Source organism: Diospyros lotus, chromosome 3 (assembly GCF_014633365.1).
Source record: "Diospyros lotus cultivar Yz01 chromosome 3, ASM1463336v1, whole genome shotgun sequence".
NCBI lineage: Eukaryota > Viridiplantae > Streptophyta > Magnoliopsida > Ericales > Ebenaceae > Diospyros > Diospyros lotus.
Window position 1 is genome coordinate 4,109,003 of NC_068340.1, and position 21,332 is coordinate 4,130,334.

At 37.7% G+C, this 21,332-nt stretch overlaps 2 protein-coding genes across 2 annotated transcripts; one reads left to right on the forward strand and one right to left on the reverse strand.

Moving 5' to 3' along the window:
* Positions 1-707: 707 nt before the first annotated feature.
* On the reverse strand, positions 708-2,837 carry LOC127796327 (AP2-like ethylene-responsive transcription factor At1g16060). Its single transcript, XM_052328412.1, has 8 exons — positions 2,540-2,837; positions 2,330-2,412; positions 2,188-2,196; positions 1,984-2,072; positions 1,783-1,856; positions 1,640-1,690; positions 1,448-1,524; positions 708-1,306 (listed from the first exon to the last, which is right to left on the reverse strand). The coding sequence occupies exons 1-8, from the start codon at positions 2,773-2,775 to the stop codon at positions 708-710; spliced, it is 1,218 nt and encodes a 405-aa protein (XP_052184372.1). The 5' UTR covers positions 2,776-2,837.
* Positions 2,838-8,735: 5,898 nt separating this feature from the next.
* Positions 8,736-21,199, forward strand: LOC127796620 (mitochondrial outer membrane protein porin of 36 kDa). Its single transcript, XM_052328856.1, has 6 exons — positions 8,736-8,902; positions 9,075-9,142; positions 18,468-18,578; positions 19,332-19,418; positions 19,592-19,800; positions 20,568-21,199. Exons 1-6 carry the CDS (start codon positions 8,854-8,856, stop codon positions 20,872-20,874), a joined length of 831 nt encoding a protein of 276 aa, XP_052184816.1. The 5' UTR covers positions 8,736-8,853; the 3' UTR covers positions 20,875-21,199.
* Positions 21,200-21,332: the final 133 nt, after the last annotated feature.

Genomic DNA, 21,332 nt, shown 5'->3' on the forward strand with positions numbered 1-21,332 from the left:
CCCTTTTAAAAACTAATAGAAGTTATAAACTAAAATTTTACAAGTTAAAATAAACACTACATACTTACTTTTTTGAAGTTAAAAGCTAAAAGTTACAGTTTTTAAGCTACAACAAATAGCCCCAATTACTTAATTCAGTTAAGATGGGTTTGTTTCAAGTAAAATGTCATATTTCTTATTTACTCATTTTAAAGTTGGGTTTGTTCATAATTAATTATATTATACGCACACCACGTCTAATCATTTAATAATTCAACATAACTCACCTCAAGTCTATTTTCAAGAGCCAAACGGGTTGACAGCAATCTCTAACATATATGTGTGTGCGTGTGTTGTCTTGTCTTCTGTTGGGCTAAATCTGCAAGCGGTTAATGAGTTTATTATCAGGGGACATGGTTGTGCATCAGCAGAGACAGGAGCCTGGTTCGTTTACACGTCCAGAACTCTGGTCAGTGTTTCTACCAGTCACGGCCATTAATTAAGCAGCGAAGAAATCACAATTGCAAAGTCACTAGTCAGAAGACCAATTTAAAAAGAAAAATGCTATTGGTACATTATTGTGTACGCTCTAAGTTACACGTATCAATGCCTAAAATGACTTCAAGGTGGTGAGGTGCGAAGCCGAAAGATATTTATATAATTTATGTGCTTTTTATATCATTTAAAAAAATATTATTTCACAGCGCAGCCTGCAGCCTGCTGCCGATCTATCTATTATAAGATCCCATCTCCTGAGCCTCCAATCTGGGCCACTTGCCACTTTTGGAAGAAGAGCTCGCAGCAAATGGAACCGCACCCACACCCGCACCCACATTAATATTGCTGTAAAACATCCCTCCATACTCATCACCACTGCAGCCCACCTGTGGCTGGTTTTTCCTGTCGTTCTTCAGGCCGGTTTCCTCTTCGGTGGTGGCATTCGAGTTCTTCTTCACCAGTTCCCTGAACATGGAGGAGCGGAGGAGGAGGCCGAGTGCAGTTGGGGAAGGCGAATTGTTGCATGGGCTTATCGGCAGCTTCGTCTGTAGAAATTCTTCTTGCTCCAGAGCAGCCTTCCCCAAGTCCCTGATACTTAATGGACTTGCTCGGAAAGAGAATTCCTGTACTTCCTCATTGGAAATGGAGCTGGGAGGCGTATTTGCATGGTGAGCCTCCATACTTGACAGTCGACTTGGATGATGATGAGCCGCGGCTGCTGGCCTCAGCCATCTTATGTATGTGCTTAAGTCGAAGTTGGTTACTGCATTGATCCCTCTGTATTCGATCGCTGCAATGTCGTAAGCTCGCGCAGCCTCTTCCTGGGTACCTGCATGCCGAAAGGGTTTCCCATACGTTTCTCCAACTCGATTAGTAGTGGAGTTAGTTATACGAATTTTAACTAGTCAATCATTTTACTTGCAACAAGAACAAAGAGGGTTGAAGAAGAACAAAGAGGGTTGAAACTCACTGTAAGTGCCAAGGTAGAGATACTTGTTTCCAAACACCCTCCCTATTCGAGCTTCCCATCGGCCATTGTGATGGTGCCTACAGATGATCCAGAATCGAAGTCTCCCCTCAGTGTTCACTGTTTATCGATTTAGAAGAAAGAAAGAACAGATGACAGAAAAATTAAGCTGGAAACTCTTGGTTTAGGGTTTACCTGGCAACTCCTCTGTACTTGGATACACCTCTTGCGAAACCACTGCTTCTCCTGTGATAAACAGAAAGGAATTTTGCTTAGTTTAATTGGATTCAAAAGTGAAAGCTTTTACAGTTGAATTAATTTTAACTAGTTAAAGGTACCTTCTCAAGGAGGCCAAGTATTCCTCCTTAGTCATATTCTGCATCATCTCTATCTCTTTCTCGTAATCACATACCTAATTAAAAGAGTAGACCAGAAAGAAGATGAATGACATTGTTAGATTTTTCAGCCATTAGCCGGCCTGAAAGTATTGAAAGAACTGCTATATATACAGTAATTCATGGATATAGTAGTAAGCACACCGGGAAATTTGTGAAGGTTGAAGGACCCCAGTACTTGATTGCAGCCAAATCATATGCTCTTGCTGCCGATTCTTCTTCGTCATAAGCCCCTGTTGAGTTAACCCAACAAAACAAAATGGTTTCACTTCAAGCATTATTCCAACTAATTATAAACTACTGTTGTTTATGTATAATATGAGTTGGCAATATCTCTCAAGAGCCCACCTAGATAAACTGCTCCATGACAAGTTTCCAACCATGATATCCAAAGTGCAGTCACATGAAAAAACAATGAGCAAATCAGCAATCGACCATAATAGATCTCATACAAGCTACAGATACATATTCAGAGGTTCTAGCTATGTGCCTTGCTTTCCCTTCTTCCTCTGTGTCGCATTCCAGGTCCCTTTATCCCACAGATGAGCTTCATATCGTCCAGTCCATCTATGCCTGGAAATCCAATTTTACCCAGTTAGATTCAAGTCTCCAAACTTCCAAAGAGTGAAAGAAAAAATAAAAACGAGCCTTTTAGTCATATTTGAGAAAATGTACTGCATCATTTCATATTTCATCAAACCTGCTGACTCCTCGAAACCTCGAACTCCTCTTCACAGTAGTGGTAGTAGTCGACTGATCAACTGGCAATGGCTGTGGCTGCAGTTGCTGCGCTCGATCGACGCAGCCAATCCCCACCGCAGAGGGCTCTCTTCGCCGCCTCTTACCAGATCTTGCCATGGGGGCATTACCTTCCGTGCCATCCAACTGCTGCCTCACCGGGGTTGGCTCAGACTTCACGGTGGTTATCATCTCCATTTCTCTCTCTATCCTCTTCCAAAGTAGCCGACAGCAAAAGGCCAGTTGGTTGGTTTCTTACTGCCAAGAAACTCCAATGCAAGCGGTACTTATGGGGGCCAGATGTCTTGTTCTTTTGCTTGTTTTGTTTTTGCCACCCTGACATTTCCCTCAGGCATTGACAAGGCCTTCGATGGTTTTGAAGTGGTCTAATTAACAGTCTCATACTTCAGCATGTACAGTGAATAATGTTACTTAATGTAATGAACTGACTGGATTAAGTTGAAGGATTAAAGGGATTAAAGCAGAATTAAGCCGCCATCCATCAATAGAGACAGTGTAATCCATTCCAGACAATTAATTTCCAATTCCCATATCTTTTGTCAACCTGGCATAAACTTAATTATCCCCGGATCCGACAAAGCATGAGAATGATCCAACACCCCATTCCAAGTACATTATCAAAGGTGACAAACTAAACCCTGGATTATTCGAAGATGACAATCTAAACGTCCCGAGTGAGACAAATAACTTGGCTTATCCATGATCATTGGCTCGAAAAATGCTCCCGGGTTTTGTTTTCTGGAATAAGGATGCTGTCGCGAACATATAATACGCGACAACTGTTCCTAATGATATATCCTAGGAGCTACCGTAGAGTTAATTACATAAGATTAATGCTAAAAGCAAGTGTCGTGGGCGACGGGCGACGAAAGATGTTTTTGTTGCCATGTGTTTCTGCAGAAAATGGAATTTGTTTTCTCGCAGGGAGTTTGATTAGTGAAGATGTTACCAATGGAATCAATCAGCTGTTGTAATGTTATTTGATGAGTTATCCATTCATCTACTCATATGTATACTCACAGCCTTTATCTGTGTGATTCATGTAATTAATAATTAGTTCTTGCTGCAAAGTAAACATTGTACTATTAATTTTGCTCTCAAGATATATTAATCTGTCTTGTATGTTAAAAATCGACTCGGACTTGCTAGTCTAACTAAAATAGGTTAGTTTAGTCTGATATGATAAAAGTTCAGTAAAAAACTAAAAAAATTTAAAAGTCCATAATAACATTTTGAGAAAAAAATATGTAATTTTACCTTAATCGGGAAAAGGAGTCCCGCAATACGCAAACTAAATAACTTAGACATTTAAAAATCTCTGTGAGAGTTATACGAAAATAATAGATATTATCTATAAAGAAATTTAATTCTAATAAAGACTTGGAATATCATGAGAAATGTTATTTATAAGAATTTTAATGAATTCCAAAATGTTATACATTATTTATAAGAATTTTAATTTTAGAAAATTTTGAAAAGTTCCATAATCTTCTATAAATAAATAAGCTCTCGTTCTATAAAATGTATATATCTGATATTGGTTTCAATATGGTCTTCAAGTTTTTAATGTCTGACTTAAGTATCGAAATGTTTGCGTGGAAATTTCCAAGTGTAGGGATGGATATTACAGTGTTGGCTGACAAAATTGATAATATATATATTATATTTATTTTAAATATATATTTTGCCCCCAATCTTTCTTTTCTCCCCCTCTCCCGACCCTCACCCTCGTTGAATCTAAAAAAGCCACCCCACCCAACTAAATTAAATATTATATTCACTTTAAATGTCTCCCACTAAACTTTCTCCTCCATACTCTAATAAAATTAGAAATTATAAAAATTATATTTATTATAAATTTTATCAACACTAATCTCTCTCCTCCCTCGTCTCCTCCATGGTTCCACTTTTCGATCAAAAATCTGAAACCCAAACTTTTTTTTCCAATCTCTCTCATTTTTATTTTCTCTCAATAATAAATCTATAAATCATAGATTTTATAAAATCTAACTGTCTAGATCTTAGATCTAATCGTATTTTTATCGTGAAAATAGTCCTGATCTATAAAAAGTTAAGTCTTTTAGAATTTTTAGCAATTATTTTTACTTTTCAGTACATATCCATGATATATATATACACACACATGATTTGAATTTAGCAAAAAGTTTAAACTTAGGATTATGGAGATTCGAGTGTATCGGGTGGTTGATTCTGATCGTTGATTTCAGAATATGAAGACTGAACGAGAGTATCTATGATTTTGTTAAGACCTAAATGTAAGTACAATATTTTTGCTTTTGAAACTAAATAATTTTTTGGGAAACATGTGTTTGAGTTTATATAAAAATATTATAATAATGTTTGATATAATATTTTGACGTCATATTGTAATATTTTTTTTTATCAATATAGATAATTATTGTATAACTTTAAGTTTTACATTTTTTGGCATCGTTGTTCGCCTCTACTTAAGTATCCTAGCTCCGTCTCTAATCCAAGTGGCTTGATGATGATATTTGCACTCGATAAATTTATTATTGTATTCGAGCGACAACACTATTAAATTGAGCGATTCATTCATGAACCAATGGATATTTTTGTAATCTTACGAGTCAAGGAAAACATTCCAAGAGTAGGTTGGGTGAAAATATAATTTCTTAAAAATTTGGGTCTAGGAGAAATTACCTTGAAATTTTTATGAGTGCTACGAAATTTCTTAAGAAAAAATTTAGGTATGAGTAAGATTTTTTATTATGATGGGTCTTAGTGAATTCATAAAAAGTTGAAAATGAGCTTCATCTAATTTTGATTTTGAGTGGTTTGAGAAATTGGAGAAAATAGGAAAATAGAAGGAAAGGATCGACGGGTAGATAAGAAGGATAGGAAGAAATTGAAAAAAAAAAAATTGAGAGAAAAATAGTGACATTTAGTGGTAATTAATAGGGGGTTGTGAGAAAATGCATATTACTAGTTAAACTAAGATGACACACAAAATCAGCAACACCAATGGTTGTTTTGATAATAGGAAAATAAGAAGAAAAAAAAGAAAGACGAGGGAAAAAAAGAATAACGAAAAAGGAAAAAAGAATTTGAAGTTAATACAATCACCCAATAATAAAGAAGAACCCAATAACAAAAGAGGCGATTAGGGAAGGGACAAGAAATTGGTTATGTGTAATTGACACGACAAGCAAGGAGCATGTGACGGCAAGTGGGACGCCACGCACTAGAGGAAAAAAAAAAAAAAGGAAATAAGAAGAATTAAGAAAATATAGAAAAATATTTTAAAGAATGTCGAGTACTCGAAAAACATTCAAGGTTCCGAAAAATACCTTTTGGTGCATTGCCATAAACAAAAAGTTGAAAGCTAATGTTGATATAAAAGTTTTTTTTATTTTTATTTTTTTTAAATAATTAAAATATAAGATTTGAGAAATTTATTTACATAAATAACATAAAAATACATGATTATATAACATTATATTAAATAATATGCAATAAAATGTGAGAAATGCTCTTCCCGTGCTAGTAACTACTTTTATATAGTTCATGTCCATATGCAACTTAGATTAATTTTGATGTTATCAAATTCTTATAAATATTTATTCATATCATAAATTTCACATAAAAATGCTTAAAATATATAATTCATCTTCAAATATTTTAATTAAAAACACTTTTATTGGTTGATGAAAAATATACATATTTTATAACATTTTATCACGTAAAATTGTGTTGAAATTAAAAACAAAGTATATTTACTACACCCTTAAGACAATAGTAAGATATCAATAAACTTGCACGTTGGTGATGACAGTTTGGTGTTGTAGATTTGTGAGTTGTAAATTTTTTGATTCAATGGATCATTTATTTATAATGCATAAGAATACGACCGTGTTGGAATATTCCAATAGAATATAGTCGTTGAAATATGACCATTGTTAGAATATAGTCATTAGAATATGATATTTATTAAATTTTTTAATAGAATATAACTATTATAATATGACCGTTGTTGTAATATTCAATTGAAATATAACCATTTGAATATGGCCATTGTTGAAATTTTAATTTTAACATATTAAAATTTTAAATTTTGAATTATGAAAATATTTTAAATAATTTTTGTTAAATAATCATTTATAAAAAATATTAGTAAATTTATTTACAAATTTAATACTGTCATATTTATTACTAAATTATCAAATAACTAATAAATTTTATAATAATAAAAATTATAAGTGAGGTAAAATAAATAGAATTGAAATTTATTAATAAATAAGTGGGATATGGAGTTAAATAGATAGAAGAACAGTGAGTATAATTGGAGTACGCACAGTTTTCTAAATAAAATTGGAATAAAAAATGAATTATTTATAATATAATAAGGAGTGAGATAAAGAATGTGGTTGAAGATGACAAGTATTTTTCGGTGCATTGTGTGGTCATAAGCAAACACTTGAAAACTAATGTTGATATAAAGATTTCCTTTAGTTTTTCTTTAAAAATAATTAAAATGTGAGATATGAGAAATTTATTTACTTAAATGACATAAAAATGTGTAATTGCATAATATTATATTAAATAATATAAAATAAAATATGAAAAATACTCTTGCCCTTGCTAGTTACTACTTTTATATAGTTCGTGTCGATATGCAACTTGGATTAGTTTTGATGTTATCAAATTCGTGTAAATATTTATTCATATCATAAATTTCACGTAAAAATGTTTAAAATATATAATTCATCTACAAATATTTTAGTTTATGAAAAATGTGAGTATTTTATAATATTTTATCACGTAAAATTGTGTTGAAATAAAAAACAAAGTGCATTTACCACCTTTGAGACAATAGTAAAATGTCAATAAACTCTCACATAAAAATTATTTTTAAAACAATAATTTTAAAACTTTAAATATAAGTAGGAGGATCAGGGGTGAGCAGAAGTTCGGTAAACTGAACTAATTGAACCGAACTGACAAATTCGATCGGTTTGGTTCGATTTTTCTAAAAAAAAATTCGGTTCAATTATATTTTTTTTCCTAAAAATTAGTTATTCGGTTTAGTTATTTATAAAAAAATAACCGAATAATCAAACTTGCCCACCCTTCCTCCCCGCTCGTGGGCGCCCGAACCAAAAGTAACCCATGACCCGTGTAGTGAGAAGTTCGTGACCCACCCAACCACCCTTTCTTTGTTTGCATTACGACTTGTTCATTTGTATTTTCTTTATTTCCACAAACGGATATGTATTATCTCTTGTGTATTTCTGTATTGTAAATGGGTTTGCATTTTTCTATTCTTCTTCACTATAAATGGATTTGTATTCTCTCTTGTGTATATTCATTCGTTTGCACAAGCGTTGTTCCTCTATTGTTGTAAATCAATTTGTTTCTATATCAATTTCTGATTTTGCACAATCGATTTTCGGTTCGATTAACTCAGTTTAAATTTTGGTTAGTTCAGTTTCAATTAGTTTGGATAGTTAGGATTGATTGGTCGATTCGATTCGATTATTATATATGATTCGGCTACTATTTTTTGATCGATTCGATTATAAAAGAGTATACACGGATGATGAGAGGGAGATGATATTTCCACCACAATAATTAAGGGAAGCACCTACCTCCCGTACAGGTACAGCAGCTCATTCGAAATGAGCTTCCCGCTGCATTTACTATTTAACCCCATCAACAACTTGACGGTGTGTGTCATCCTATGGAAATAATACCAAAATTGGAGCCCTTCTTGGCAATTCACAGCAGCTTTCAAAAGAATATTAAAAAAGCATATTCCCCCCCCCCCCCCCCCCCCCCCCCCCCGCACACCCTTTGTGATTATTATTATTATTATATATTGAGGAAAAAATAGAAAATGGAAATGGAAAATATGTGGTTAAATTCTTAAGATTGACCATTTCAAGAAGAACCTCCTCCGGATCATCCATCTGTGGCTGTGGCCAGCAGTCCATCATGCGATTTCAAATGATCCAACGGCCAGAAGTTGTCTAGACATGATCGACGGCCCAGATCCGATCCAGCTAAAATGGCCGAAGCCAAAACGGTGAAAAAGTTCGTCTAGGGTTTTCTCGGGATTTAATTTATTTCTTTATTATTATTTCATTAAACGCGCAACTGCTTCCCGTTTGTTGCTGATTCTCGCTGTCCTTTCCAGCTCGGCAACACAGAACCTCATTCTTGACCTTCATTTCTCTCTCTAGAACTCTCTTCTCTCTCTCTCTGTGCATCAAGATGGTGAAAGGTCCGGGGCTCTACTCCGATATCGGCAAGAAAGCCAGAGGTCTTCAATCGCGCTTTTCACTTCTCCTATTTTTGGTGTTCCTTTTGCTTTTGTCTCTTGTTTTAGTTTTAGCTTTTGTGAGATACGTGACGTGGATTCATGTTTTTAGGTGTAAATGTGTATGTAATATGTGCATACGGATGTGAACCTATTTTTGTTGTTTCTGTTTCAGATCTTCTGTACAGGGATTACCAGAGCGACCATAAGTTCACCGTCACGACCTATACATCCACCGGAGTCGTGAGTTTTTCTCTTTATCTGTTCTTGTGTTTCTGTTTATGTATTCTGTGCGCATATATCGTGAAGGATTAATCCGGTCGGTGAAGATAGGGTTTCGACTTTTTGTGCTATTTTAGTCCTGTTTGGTTGCCCAGAAATTGGAGGAAAAGAAATAAAATTTGGATGTTTGAATCTCGTGTTTTATTATAGATAGATGTCTCAACTAAATGGAAAAAACTCTCAAACTGCGTGGGTAATTTGACGTCACTGGCACAAATTGTACTCCTACCGGAACAGTGAGTTTCTCCTTCTTCGTATTGTGTTTGTGGTTAAATGTTTTGCATGTATGTGAGGGGGATCGATTAAGCAAGCGTGTTTGAAAGTAGGAATTTGATTTCTTTCTGTCATTTTACTCTGTTTTTCCATTGAGAAAATTTGCGGGTGGGGAGTTTAAGATTTGGTGGCTTAATTTCGTGCTTTCTTTTAGTTACACTTTTTTAATTAATAGAAGACTGGTTTGAACTGTTAAGGATAAATTTTATGGTCTTATGTATCTAGATGACAAGGGAATTAATAAAAATTGTGGATTTCATTTGCCAATGTTACACAAGAATGATACGATTATAAATCAGGGGGATTATTTGTGAAAATTCCAAAGAAACATCTATAAATGTTTATTGGACGAGAAGCCAGCTTTTATCATGTTCTTCATTAGTAGAAATATATTATTGCAGTGAGGAAAGTTTAAGCAATTCATCCACTAAAGCAGGGATTTGCTCGTTGTCTCTCTTGGAGGGCCTCAAGCAAGGTCCACTAGCATCATTACGAACTTGATATAATTTCATGTAGTTTTCATTCAAATAAAGTATCTTACTTTTATTCATTAAGATAATTGGTTCAGTAAAGAGAAGTTTGCAGGGAGGATAGTGGGAAGGGAGATAGAACACTCACGCACACACACATAGGAGAGGGGTATTGTCATGACCCCAAGGATCCCCAAGGATCCCAAGGATATAATAGTAATTATGTATTATGTGTTGTAGTAGGTTGTACATTATTGTTATACTTTGCTGTTGTAATGATTGTACTTTGCTGTTGTAGCCTATAAATAGGATAGATTAGGTAGAGAATGGCATAGATGAATGATAATTGAATCTCAGATTTCTCTCTCAAGTCTGATCTCTCTTGTCTCCCTCTGATTTTCTCTCTTGGTTTTGTTCTGACTGCATTTCTCCCTCAATTCTTGCTATATTTCCCTCCCTTTCAGTCTAATTCTCCCTCCAAATTATCTGTATTCTCGGTTTCTACCTAAAATACCCTAGCTTAAACTCTTAAGATCATGACAAATGGTATTAGAGCTAGTTGATTCTTGGCTGTGATTCTTGCAATTCTTAGCGGTTAATTCTGATGATTCCCTGCGGATTGATCTAGGCAGCGAAGCAAGGCTAGGCCTCCCAATGATCTAGGAGCAGAGCACTTCTCGGCTTGGATCTGCTGATGCTATGATTTTGACGGTTTTTGACTGTGACTGTGAAGATTCTCAGCTCGGAATTGAAGGTGAAGTGGAGCCAGTTGACCACAACTGTTGATAGGCGATTCCTTGTGGTAATTTTGATCTGACTTTGTAGACTCTTGTTCTGTGACCTTTGACTTATCCTACCCATTTTCGGCTTGAATTTGAAGACAGCTTAGAGCCAGCGGTTATCGGCCACTGCATGGTGATTTAGACGAGACCTACAGGTTGATTTTAGGCTGAGATTTCTAGCAATTCAGAGTGGCAGAGTCTATCAATTTGATAGGCGAATTTGAACTGTTGAGATGGAGAATGGATTCCAGGAGAAAGTTGATAACCTCAACCATAAGTTGGACAAACTTTTGATTTTGATTTCAAAGAGATTTCAGGTCAGAATTCCAACAGATTGTTTTTTAAAATCAACTCCAGAATCAATTCTAGCTGAAGCTGGAGTCCCTACCTGTTATCTCTGGTTTGCAGCAAGAAGTTGATAAATCAACTGAATCAGATTAGACAATTCTAGATGCCAAGGTAGAATCAATTCTAGCTCTTGCTGGAATCCTACCTAAGACCTCTATAATCTGCAAGAAGTTGATTGTCACATTCCTAAGGGTAGGATAGTCAATATAATTTTCTTCTTTATGCTATGAGGGTTGTATTGAGTCGATTATGAGTAGCCATGCTTAACTGGGTGTACATCCCTCAGCTGTGAGCTATATATATGTGGCCACAACCATAGATTGAGGGCATGTGATGAATGCATATTCTCTTTTCTCTCTCTATTCTATTACTCTCTTTCTCTTTGTCTCTCTCATTGGTATTTTCTCTCTTCCTAAACTCTTCTCTAAGCCTGAATATGCTAAATCAGGCCCTTGTCAATTTTGGAGAATTGACAATTGGCAACATAGCTAGCTTTCTAGTCAGCTGTGCGCCACTAAGACCTACCCACTCTGATTGGAAGGAGATTTCTACTCGTATCTGTGAGGTGATTCTAATCGAGGCAACTAGAAGGTTCAACGATGGTAGAGGGGACGGGGATGAATCACTTTGAGACACGCTTGGACACTCTGGAGTAGGGAATTCGACAACACTAGGAACAGCTCGATGATAAGATGGACATGATGGATGTTGGCCTTCGATAGACTCGGGAGGAGTTGGGTCGGACTAGAGCAGAGGGTGTGGCCACACAAGAGAAAGTCACCAATCTTCGAGGGGATGTTCGGGGCCTTCGAGAAGAAGTCCCTGGAATCGAACAACAGTTGAGCACCGTGTTGAGCTTGCTCTCACGGTTGCCAAATGCTAGCCTTTCGGTGGACTTTCCTCCAAGGCTGCCACAACCCCAATCTTGACTATAGTGAAGTACAAGCCCCAAGTCACCAACCTAACGGGCCTGAAGGAGCGGCTGGAGAATTATCAAAGAGGACCCCCCGCAACCTTGAACCATACCCCGATGTTGAAGTTAGAAATTTCGGCATTCGAAGGGAGCAAGTTGTGCTAGTGGGTCCGGTGTTGTGAGCGATTCTTTCATCACTATCAAGTGGAAGAAGGTGAATCTGGATGTCGCTTACTTGAATGACGTAGTGGACTTGTGGTTCCAAAGCTGGAGTAGTAGGAGGATTGTTCTGGTTTGGGAGGAGTTTGTAGTAGCTTTTTGTGTCTGTTTTGGGGAGAGAACCATGGTTGACGTAGTGGAGGAATTTAACAAGCTAAGGTAGGTTGGTTTAGTGGAGGAATATCAGACTCGATTCGAGGAATTGAAATCATTATTAATGATTTCCTGACTTGCCCTAGGTGAGCCATACTTTGTGTCAAGTTTCATCAACGGTTTGAGGGATGAACTACGACCCATGGTGAAGATGTGGCAACCAGTTACTGTAGAACAAGCGGCTGAAAAGGCTCAGCCGCAGGAGTGCCTTAGAAGCGGTATTTAAAAAGCAGTGGAATGCAGCTAACGGGTATGCAGGGGGTAGCCTGCAACATGGGGGAAGGAGTTGTAATTAAGTCTAGCCAGCAAAAAGGGCATAAAGGGAATCTGCTTCTGAAGAATCACCCTAATTCAGTTCTGGTGAAGTCCCTTTCGGTGGAACAGAAACGACAACTTGGGTTGTGCTTTTGTTATGGGGAAAGGTATTCCCCCGTCATCAATGTAGAAAGCAGTTGTTGCAAATGGAGGGTCAAGAAGAAGAGGAAGGAGGAGTAAAGGAGGCTTGCAAATTGGAGGCTGCGGGGGATGGAGCTATTGGGGAAAAAGGTGGAGAGATATCCTTAGATGCCTTGGAGGGCTACCCATTCGAGAAGATAGTTAAGGTGAAGGGATCAGTGAAGAATAGGAGAGTGATGATCCTTATCAATAGTGGAAGCACACACAGCTTCCTAGATGAGGATACTGCTTTAAACTTACAGTGTCTCATGCAGGCAACTCTTCCTTTGGCAGTAATCGTCGCAAATGGCAACAAAATGGTAAGTAGATTCAAATGTCCGGATTTCAAGTGGGTGATGCAAGGTCATGAATTCAATACAGATCTGCAAATTTTAAAGTTAGGCGACTACCACATTGTGCTAGGGGTGGATTGGATGAAAACGGTGAGCCCTTTGATTTTTGATTTCAATAAATTGGAATTGACTTTTGGATTAGTAGGTAAGAGGATCATGTTGACAGGGAGTTGGGAAGAGGGTGAATGTAAATTGGCGACGGGGCGAAGGATGCAGAATTATTTTAGCATGGGGAAGCTGCCATAGTGCAGCTACATTCCCTATATGCAATGGAGTTGGGGGTTGAGGAAGAAGATGCAGGAGGAAAGGCAGCAGCAGGAAGAGTGGACCACTCAGGTCTTAAACCGACTGCCACATTGCATTCACTCATTGAGGTACAACCTAGTGACCCTTTACATTCCTTGTTGGTTAAGTTTTGAGGATTTGTTTGTTGAACCTTCTGGCCTACCCCCAACCCGATTCCTTGACCACTCAATGCATTTGAAACCCAATATGGAGCCTGTAAATGTTTGGTCCTTTTAAAAAGGCTGAAATCAAAAGATTGGTCAAAGAAATGTCGACCAAATCCATAATTCAGTCTAGTCAAAACCCCTTTGCTTCCATCGTTCTTCTAGTCGAGAAAAAAGATGGCTCTTGGTGGTTTTGTGTTGACTATTGCCAATTGAATTCCCTAAATATCAAGGATAAATTCCCAATTCCAATAATAGAGGATCTCCTAGACAAATTGGCAGGTGCCACTGTTTTCCCCAAGCTTGACATAAGATCAGGGTACCACCCGATTCAAATGAGTCCAATAGATATTCCCAAAATTGCCTTTAGGACTCATCAAGGCCTATATGAGTTTTTAGTAATGCCATTTGGCCTAACTAATGCCCCTGCCACCTTCCAAACCTTAATGAATCACATTTTTAACCCTTACCTGAGAAAATTCATACTTGTCTTTTTTGATGACGTTCTCATATATAGCCCATCTCTTGACCAACATTTGAGCCACTTAGAAACAGCCTTCAAAATCCTCAGATTTAATCAACTATTTGTAAAGAGATCTAGGTGTACCTTTACTGAGAGGAAGGTGGAGTATTTAGGCTGCATAATTAGTGCTGAAGGAGTAAGTACAGGCCCGTGTAAGATTGTTGTTATGGTGGAGTGGCCAAGGCCTAACATGGTCAAAGACCTAAGAGGATTATTGGGCTTAACAGGGTATTATAGGGAAGTCATCGAAGATTATGGAGTTATAAGCAAACCATTAATTGAATTACTCAAAAAGAACAGTTTTGGATGGAATCCTAGGGCAGAGGCAGCCTGCCATAACACAAGCCCTTATACTAGTCCTACCTGATTTTACTAAGCCTTTTATTTTGGAGAGGGATGCATGTGAAATAGGGGTTGGTGCAATGCTAGTACAAGAGGGAAGACCCTTGGCTTTTCTCAGTCAAGCCTTAGCCCCAAAGCATTTGGGACTAAGCATTTATGAGGAGGAACTGATTGCAGTGTTAATGGCAGTAGATAAATGGAGATATTATCTAGAGGGGAACTGGTTTGTGATAAAGACTGACCATGAGAGCCTCAAATTCCTGTTGCAACAGAGGTTGCATGCTCAGTTGTAGAGAAAAGGAGTTACTAAGTTGCTAGGGATGGACTATACCATACAATACAAAAAAGGGAAAGAAAACACCGTGGCAGATATACAAGGGAGTTACCAAGCTATCTTAGCTGTGGTGCCTGATTGGGTGAAGGAGATCACAGCAAGTTATAAACAAACTGCATGGGCATAGGATCTTGTGGCTCAACTCACAATGCACTCCCCTAATCAAGATGGTTATACCTTGTTGTTTGGGTTATTGAGCTACAAAGGGAGGCTGGTAATAGGAGAAGATGATAAGCTAAAAAGAAGGATCCTACAGTCCTTGCGCCGCTCGCCTATTGGAGGTCATTCGGGCTTAAATGTTACTTATCACAAGGTAAAGCAATTGTTTTATTGGCTTAGACAGAGAAGAGATCTAACCAAATATGTGCTGGAGTGCCTAGTTTGTCAGCGTTGCAAGCGTGAGCAAGTTCCGTATCTAGGCCTTCTTCAGCCACTGGACGTTCCGGATTAGGCGTGGTAGCAAATCTCTATAGATTTTGTGGAAGGCCTGCCTAAATCAGAAGGGAAGAGTGTTGTGTTGTGTTAGTGGTAGTCTACAAACTGACTAAAATTGGCCATTTCATAAGCATGGCTCAACTTTACAGCGCTCGAGGTAGCGAGGTTGCTATTAGATTCTGTGGTGAAGATACATGGGCTGCCCATATCCATCATCTCAGATAGGGACAAAGTATTCACCAACAACTTTTGGAGAGAGTTGTTCGAACAATTGGGAGTGGGGTTGCACATGTCAACGGCATACCATCCCAGAATTGACGGGCAGACCGAAAGACAACTTTTGGAGAGAGCTGTTCAAACAATTGGGAGTGGGGTTGCACATGTCAACGGCATACCATCCCGAAATTGATGGGCATACCGATAGAGTGAACCAATGCCTCGAGACTTACCTAAGATGCATATGCTTTTCTAAGCCCAAGAGTTGGAACAGGTGGCTGCACTAGCCCAATGGTGGTATAATTCGAACTTCCACCAATCCTTAAAGAGATCCCCGTTTGAGGCCCTCTTTGGATATAAGCGACCTTTAATTCTTGCTGTCATGCAATATTCCAGAACTGAAACAGCTGCAGACCAGTATTTTCAGCAGCGACAAGAAGCATTGAAGGTAATAAAGGAGTTGACAGTAGCACAGAACTGGATGAAGCAATTGGCAAGTAGGATGAGTGAGAGAACTTTCGAGGTGGGCTGTATGGTTTATTTGAAGGTCAAAAGGTTTCATCAACAGCTTTTTTCTATGGCCCCTACATCGAAGCCAAGTCCCAAGTATTATGGGCCTTTTCCTATCTTGGCCAAGATCGGGAAAGTGCATACAGGTTGCAGTTACTGGAAGGAGTGAAGATTCACCTTGTTTTCCACGTGTCACTGTTAAAAAAGTCCATGGGGCCTATGGAATTATCCAGCTTGGACCTTCCCCACATGGAAGAGGATGCATCAACAAAGGTGGAGCCACTTGCAGTTCTGGAAAAGAGAGCCATCCACCAAAATTCTTTACCCCTCACCCAAGTCTTGGTGCAGTGGAGTCACCTGCACCCTGATCACACAACTTGGGAATACCTGCCTGATCTTCTCAAACTATTCCCCCAAGTCGCCCAACTTTTGTGATTTTTTGAGGACAAGAAATGTTTGGGGGAGGGGGGGTATTTGTCACATTCCTAAGGGTAGGATAGTCAACATATTTTTCTTCTTTATGCTACGAGGGTTGTACTGAGTCGGTTATGAGCAGCCATGCTTCACTGGCTGTACATCCCCCAGCTGTGAGCTATATATATATGTGGCCACAGCCACATATTGAGGGCATGTGATGAATGAATATTCTCTTTTTCTCTCTCTATACTGTTATTCTCTCTCTCACTCTTGTATTTTCTCTCCTCCTAAACTCTTCTCTAAGCCTAAATATACCAAATCAGGCCCTTTGTCAATTCTGGAGAATTGACATTGATAAATTACTTGATCTAGATCAGGAAATTCAGGATGAAAAGAAAGGAATTACAGTTGTCGGAAACATCAATGTTACATCTCTGGAGGGGAAATTTGCTGAAAATGCACCTATGGTAGATGACGGTAAACAGGAAGAAAAATATGCTTTAAAGGCGCTAGAGTCTGTAAATGTTGAAGGTGAACATCTGGGTACTCCTCCAATACCTGATAACAATGTAAAGCTTGTATTTGAGGATCCGCTGGATAGAGCTGGAGAGGTGGAAAAAGAAGTAAAAAGTTCTGCTGTTGGGAAGACTTTTGCTGCTTTGATTGTTCGTATTTCAGTTGGTGAGCTGCAATGTCAAATCAGGTTTTGGCCTACAGAGAAGTTTGCATTTCTTTCTATTATTGGTGATGAGATATGGTTGGAGGTATGACAAGTCAATTGGAACTACTTCTAATTCCATTAAGGAATAAGTGGATCCCCGAACTTAATGTTGCAACACAGCATAGCTCTGTTGCTTTTGGACAGTTTCTGTTTGAATACTTGAAGCGAGTCTACGCTTCTCAATTGCTGCATCTGCGAGATATTTCGGATATCATGGTAGTGACGATGCAGCACATTTGATGCAAGTTTATCCACTAAGTTTGACTCTTGAGCCCATTGACAACAAGAGAAGGAACATAAGAGTGAAGAGGAATCGGCTTAGAAGGAGAAAGAAAGAAAGAAGAATAAATTTGATAGAGAAGGCAGGGATTGGATGAAGAATAGTGGCTAGTCATTGTAAGTTCTTGGGGATAAGAACTCTCTTAAGGAGGGGGGAATTGTCCAGACCCCAAGGATACATTAGTAATTATGTATTATATATGTTGTAGTAGGTTGTACATTCTTGTTATACTTTGCTGTTGTAACCTATAAATAGGATAGATTAGGTAGAGAATGGCATAGATGAATGATAATTGAATCTCGGATTTCTCTCTCAAGTCTGATCTCTCTCATTTCCCTCTGATTGTCTCTCTTGGTTCTGTTCTAACTGTATTTCTCCCTCAATTCTTGCTGTATTTCCCTCCCTTTCAGTCTAATTCTCCTTCCAAATTCTTTGTATTCTTGGTTTCTACCTAAAATACTCTAGCTTAAACCCTAGGATCATGACATTTTTGAAATGGATTTATTATAAATTTTTTGATTAATAATGCTTGGTTGTTAAAGATCTTTTTTATTTTTTATTTTTTTTATTTTCTTGTACAACTGCCAAAATGAATCATGTTGTTCCTTGGTCGTCATCGTTGTTGTCATCACAAGTCTTAATCTCATTAGATGGGGTTGGATGCATGAATCTTTTCCAATCTTTGTTTAGAATTCATTATGAAAACTCTTAATGATTTTTAATTGATCAACTACTTAACCCAAGCTTCCCTTTTAACATTATAAATGCTGATTGGATTACTCAGCTCACAAGTTGAGTTAATGTTGTTCCTTGGTGAAAATAATTACTGTACATTTGAGTGCAGCACTAATCTACACCTTGTTGGATTTAGTGTAGCTCAGTCCAGTTAGGTTGAGCTGGTATCTACATGTGGAGAATGGGGTTCATGGTTTCCACCATGTCTTCTACTAATTTTTATATTCATGTCAGACATTATTACATTCTAGTGTGATATTGAGGTTGCTGTTGGCATCTGTTTGGCATATTGCTGTCAACCTTGTAGGAAGAGTCATATACTGCTTGTGAATCTATTATCTCAACTTCATATTGTTTATCGTCCTTTTCACTGTCCAGGCCATTACTTCATCTGGAACTAAGAAGGGTGAGTCATTTTTGGCCGATGTAACAACACAGCTGAAGAACAAGAATATTACCACTGATATAAAAGTGGACACCAACTCTAATGTAAGTCAGCATTACTCTTTTAACAGTTTTAAATTTTTAATTACTTTGCAGAACAGGAACATTAACATTTATAGAAATGTGGGCAGAGAGAATTAAGCCATGGAACTCTATTAAATGGTTTTGGTTGGCGAGATCCTGCATGATTTAACCTTTTGAGCCATATTGTCGAGCATTTGATTTTGGCTTCTCTGTATAATAGGCGTATAGAAATAGTCTGGTTGCCTTTTATTTTTTCATGATTCTTGTCTGGATACTGCACATTTTAGAAGTTATTTTGTTGAGATGTTGGTCTTTGCTGCAATCCTGAATAATAAATCTTTTGCTTGTGGGTGTTTTTGACTTGACATTTAGGTTTCTTTGTGGATTTTAGGTTCTACTTCCAATTTCAACATCTCAAAAGTGTTTGTATTGTTATTTCGGGCATCTTGTATTAAATGCATTTGTTTGCTAATCTAGCCTGGCTTACATCGGATTTGGGTTTTATGCATGAAAAGCATGTGGTCACCATCTGAGATGCTGGGAAAATTCTCCTAGTTTCATTTATTGAAGTCATTGAATAAACATTACAGTTTTCATTTCTCTTCTTGTTAATTTCAAGGTTAATACTGAGCCATTGACCAAGACCACAGGTTTTGAGATGATGGATGTAATCTTGCCTTATTTTGTTCCTATAGAAGAACCTTTAAGATCTCAGGAGAACTTATGATATTGATACCTTGACAATTTAGCTGACTAGTTAAGTTGTGTGTGTAGGTTTTCACCACAATTACTGTTGATGAACCTGTTCCTGGACTCAAGACCATCTTTAGCTTCATCGTTCCTGATCAGAGATCTGGAAAGGTAAGCAGGGTTCATCCTTTGTATTGTTACTGTGAGTTTGTCATCTTATGAACACTTGCATGTCCTGGTTTGTTTCCATCCAGGATGTGTTATTTTATATAAGCTATATGTTGTTCTTATAGAATCCCATCCTCAAAGTTCCGTATTTTCACTTTTAATGGTATTGGTAATAGGTAGAACTCCAGTACCTGCATGAGTATGCTGGAATCAGTTCTAGTATTGGTTTAACTGCCAGTCCTATTGTGAACTTCTCTGGTGTGGCTGGGAATGATGTAGTGTCTCTTGGGACTGATCTTGCTTTCGACACTGCCACTGGAAACTTCACCAAATGCAATGCAGGGTTGAGTTTCACCAAGTCTGACCTCATTGCTTCCTTGACATTGTAAGTAGTTCCTCTGAATTACAAATTGAATGACCTTTTATTTAAACATCTGTAAGTTACTTTCATTGAACTCATTTATTTTTTCTGCATTTACAAAAGATCAAGCTGATACTAGACATTGCTTGCAAGGAACTTTACTAGGAAAAATAGAAGGGACTTATACCTATTGGCTTCTGTACTCTAGCATGTTTCATCATCATTATAATCCACTCACAAGCCTCAATCACACTTAAGTGATGTTGATGTTAACTACAATAATTTTAGCCCTCCAGTTATCATGCTTTACTATTGTTTAAGTAGATCAATTACTTTACAGAAAGAGGACCTGGTACGAAAGGCTTAACCGTTGTTAGGCATGTGTAGGGTCATTTATGCATCTTACTGGCACTTGTAGGGCTTTTTACTTTACCTCCTTGGTCTAGGTAATCAAGTTCATCTGGATTTATTTGTTCTTCAGTCAATGGGTGAAATTTTCAGTATTTGGCAATATTATCATGTAAATATTTCTTTTTAAATTGGTTGCATTAGGTGAGGAGATGAAGTCCATTTCATTTATTTGCATATCTAGTTTTTGGAAAGTTAGAAAATAATAGATCATGGGGTTACGCTGCAAATTATGTTGTGAATTATGCAGCCCTAAAAATGTAAAACTTTGAATGAACCTTAACATTTTTACATGAGAAGTAGGCAGACTCCACGTTTTGGGCTTATTTTGCTTGGGCTGGTTGCTCGTATTTTTTGACCAGGTTACATTTGTGATGATACAGGAATGATAAAGGTGATGCCGTTACTGCTTCCTACTATCACACAGTGAGCCCATTGACCAATACTGCTGTTGGTGCGGAACTGACACACAGCTTCTCAAGTAATGAAAACACACTCACCATTGGAACGCAACATGCATTGGACCCACTAACCACAGTGAAAGCTCGGGTGAACAGCTTTGGCAAGGCCAGTGCTCTGATCCAGCATGAGTGGCGTCCAAAATCCCTCTTCACCATCTCTGGGGAGGTGGACACTAGGGCATTTGAGAAAAGTGCCAAGATTGGGCTGGCTTTGGCCCTGAAGCCCTGATTTTACTGATGTCATTCAGTGTGGATTGAAGAAACCAGCCTTGTTTTTTGTATGATGAGGACAATAAGGTAGGTAGAATGATATCTTGGCACAATATCACCTTTTCCTTAAAAATGTTTTTGCCAGTCAATTGTAGTGGCATTGGTTCCTGACTTGGGTGGTTATGGGTTGTAAAAGATGATCTCAAGCTGGTGGCAAAACTGGCATCATCCTTCGCATGTTTCCCTATCATGCTATTCATCGTTAAACATGGATCAAATGAGCTTAATTTTTCTTGTGGAATATGTTTAAACTTAAAATCATACTGTTTCATGGTCTGTGTTCATTTATGGGATTACTTTATAGCGTCTCTGACGAATGCCTCGAAAATATTTGGAACATGTAAATCTATTCATTATGCTTTACTTCGATTTTTGAACAAGGCCATTTGATATTTTATGCTTGCAGTCACGGCTGGA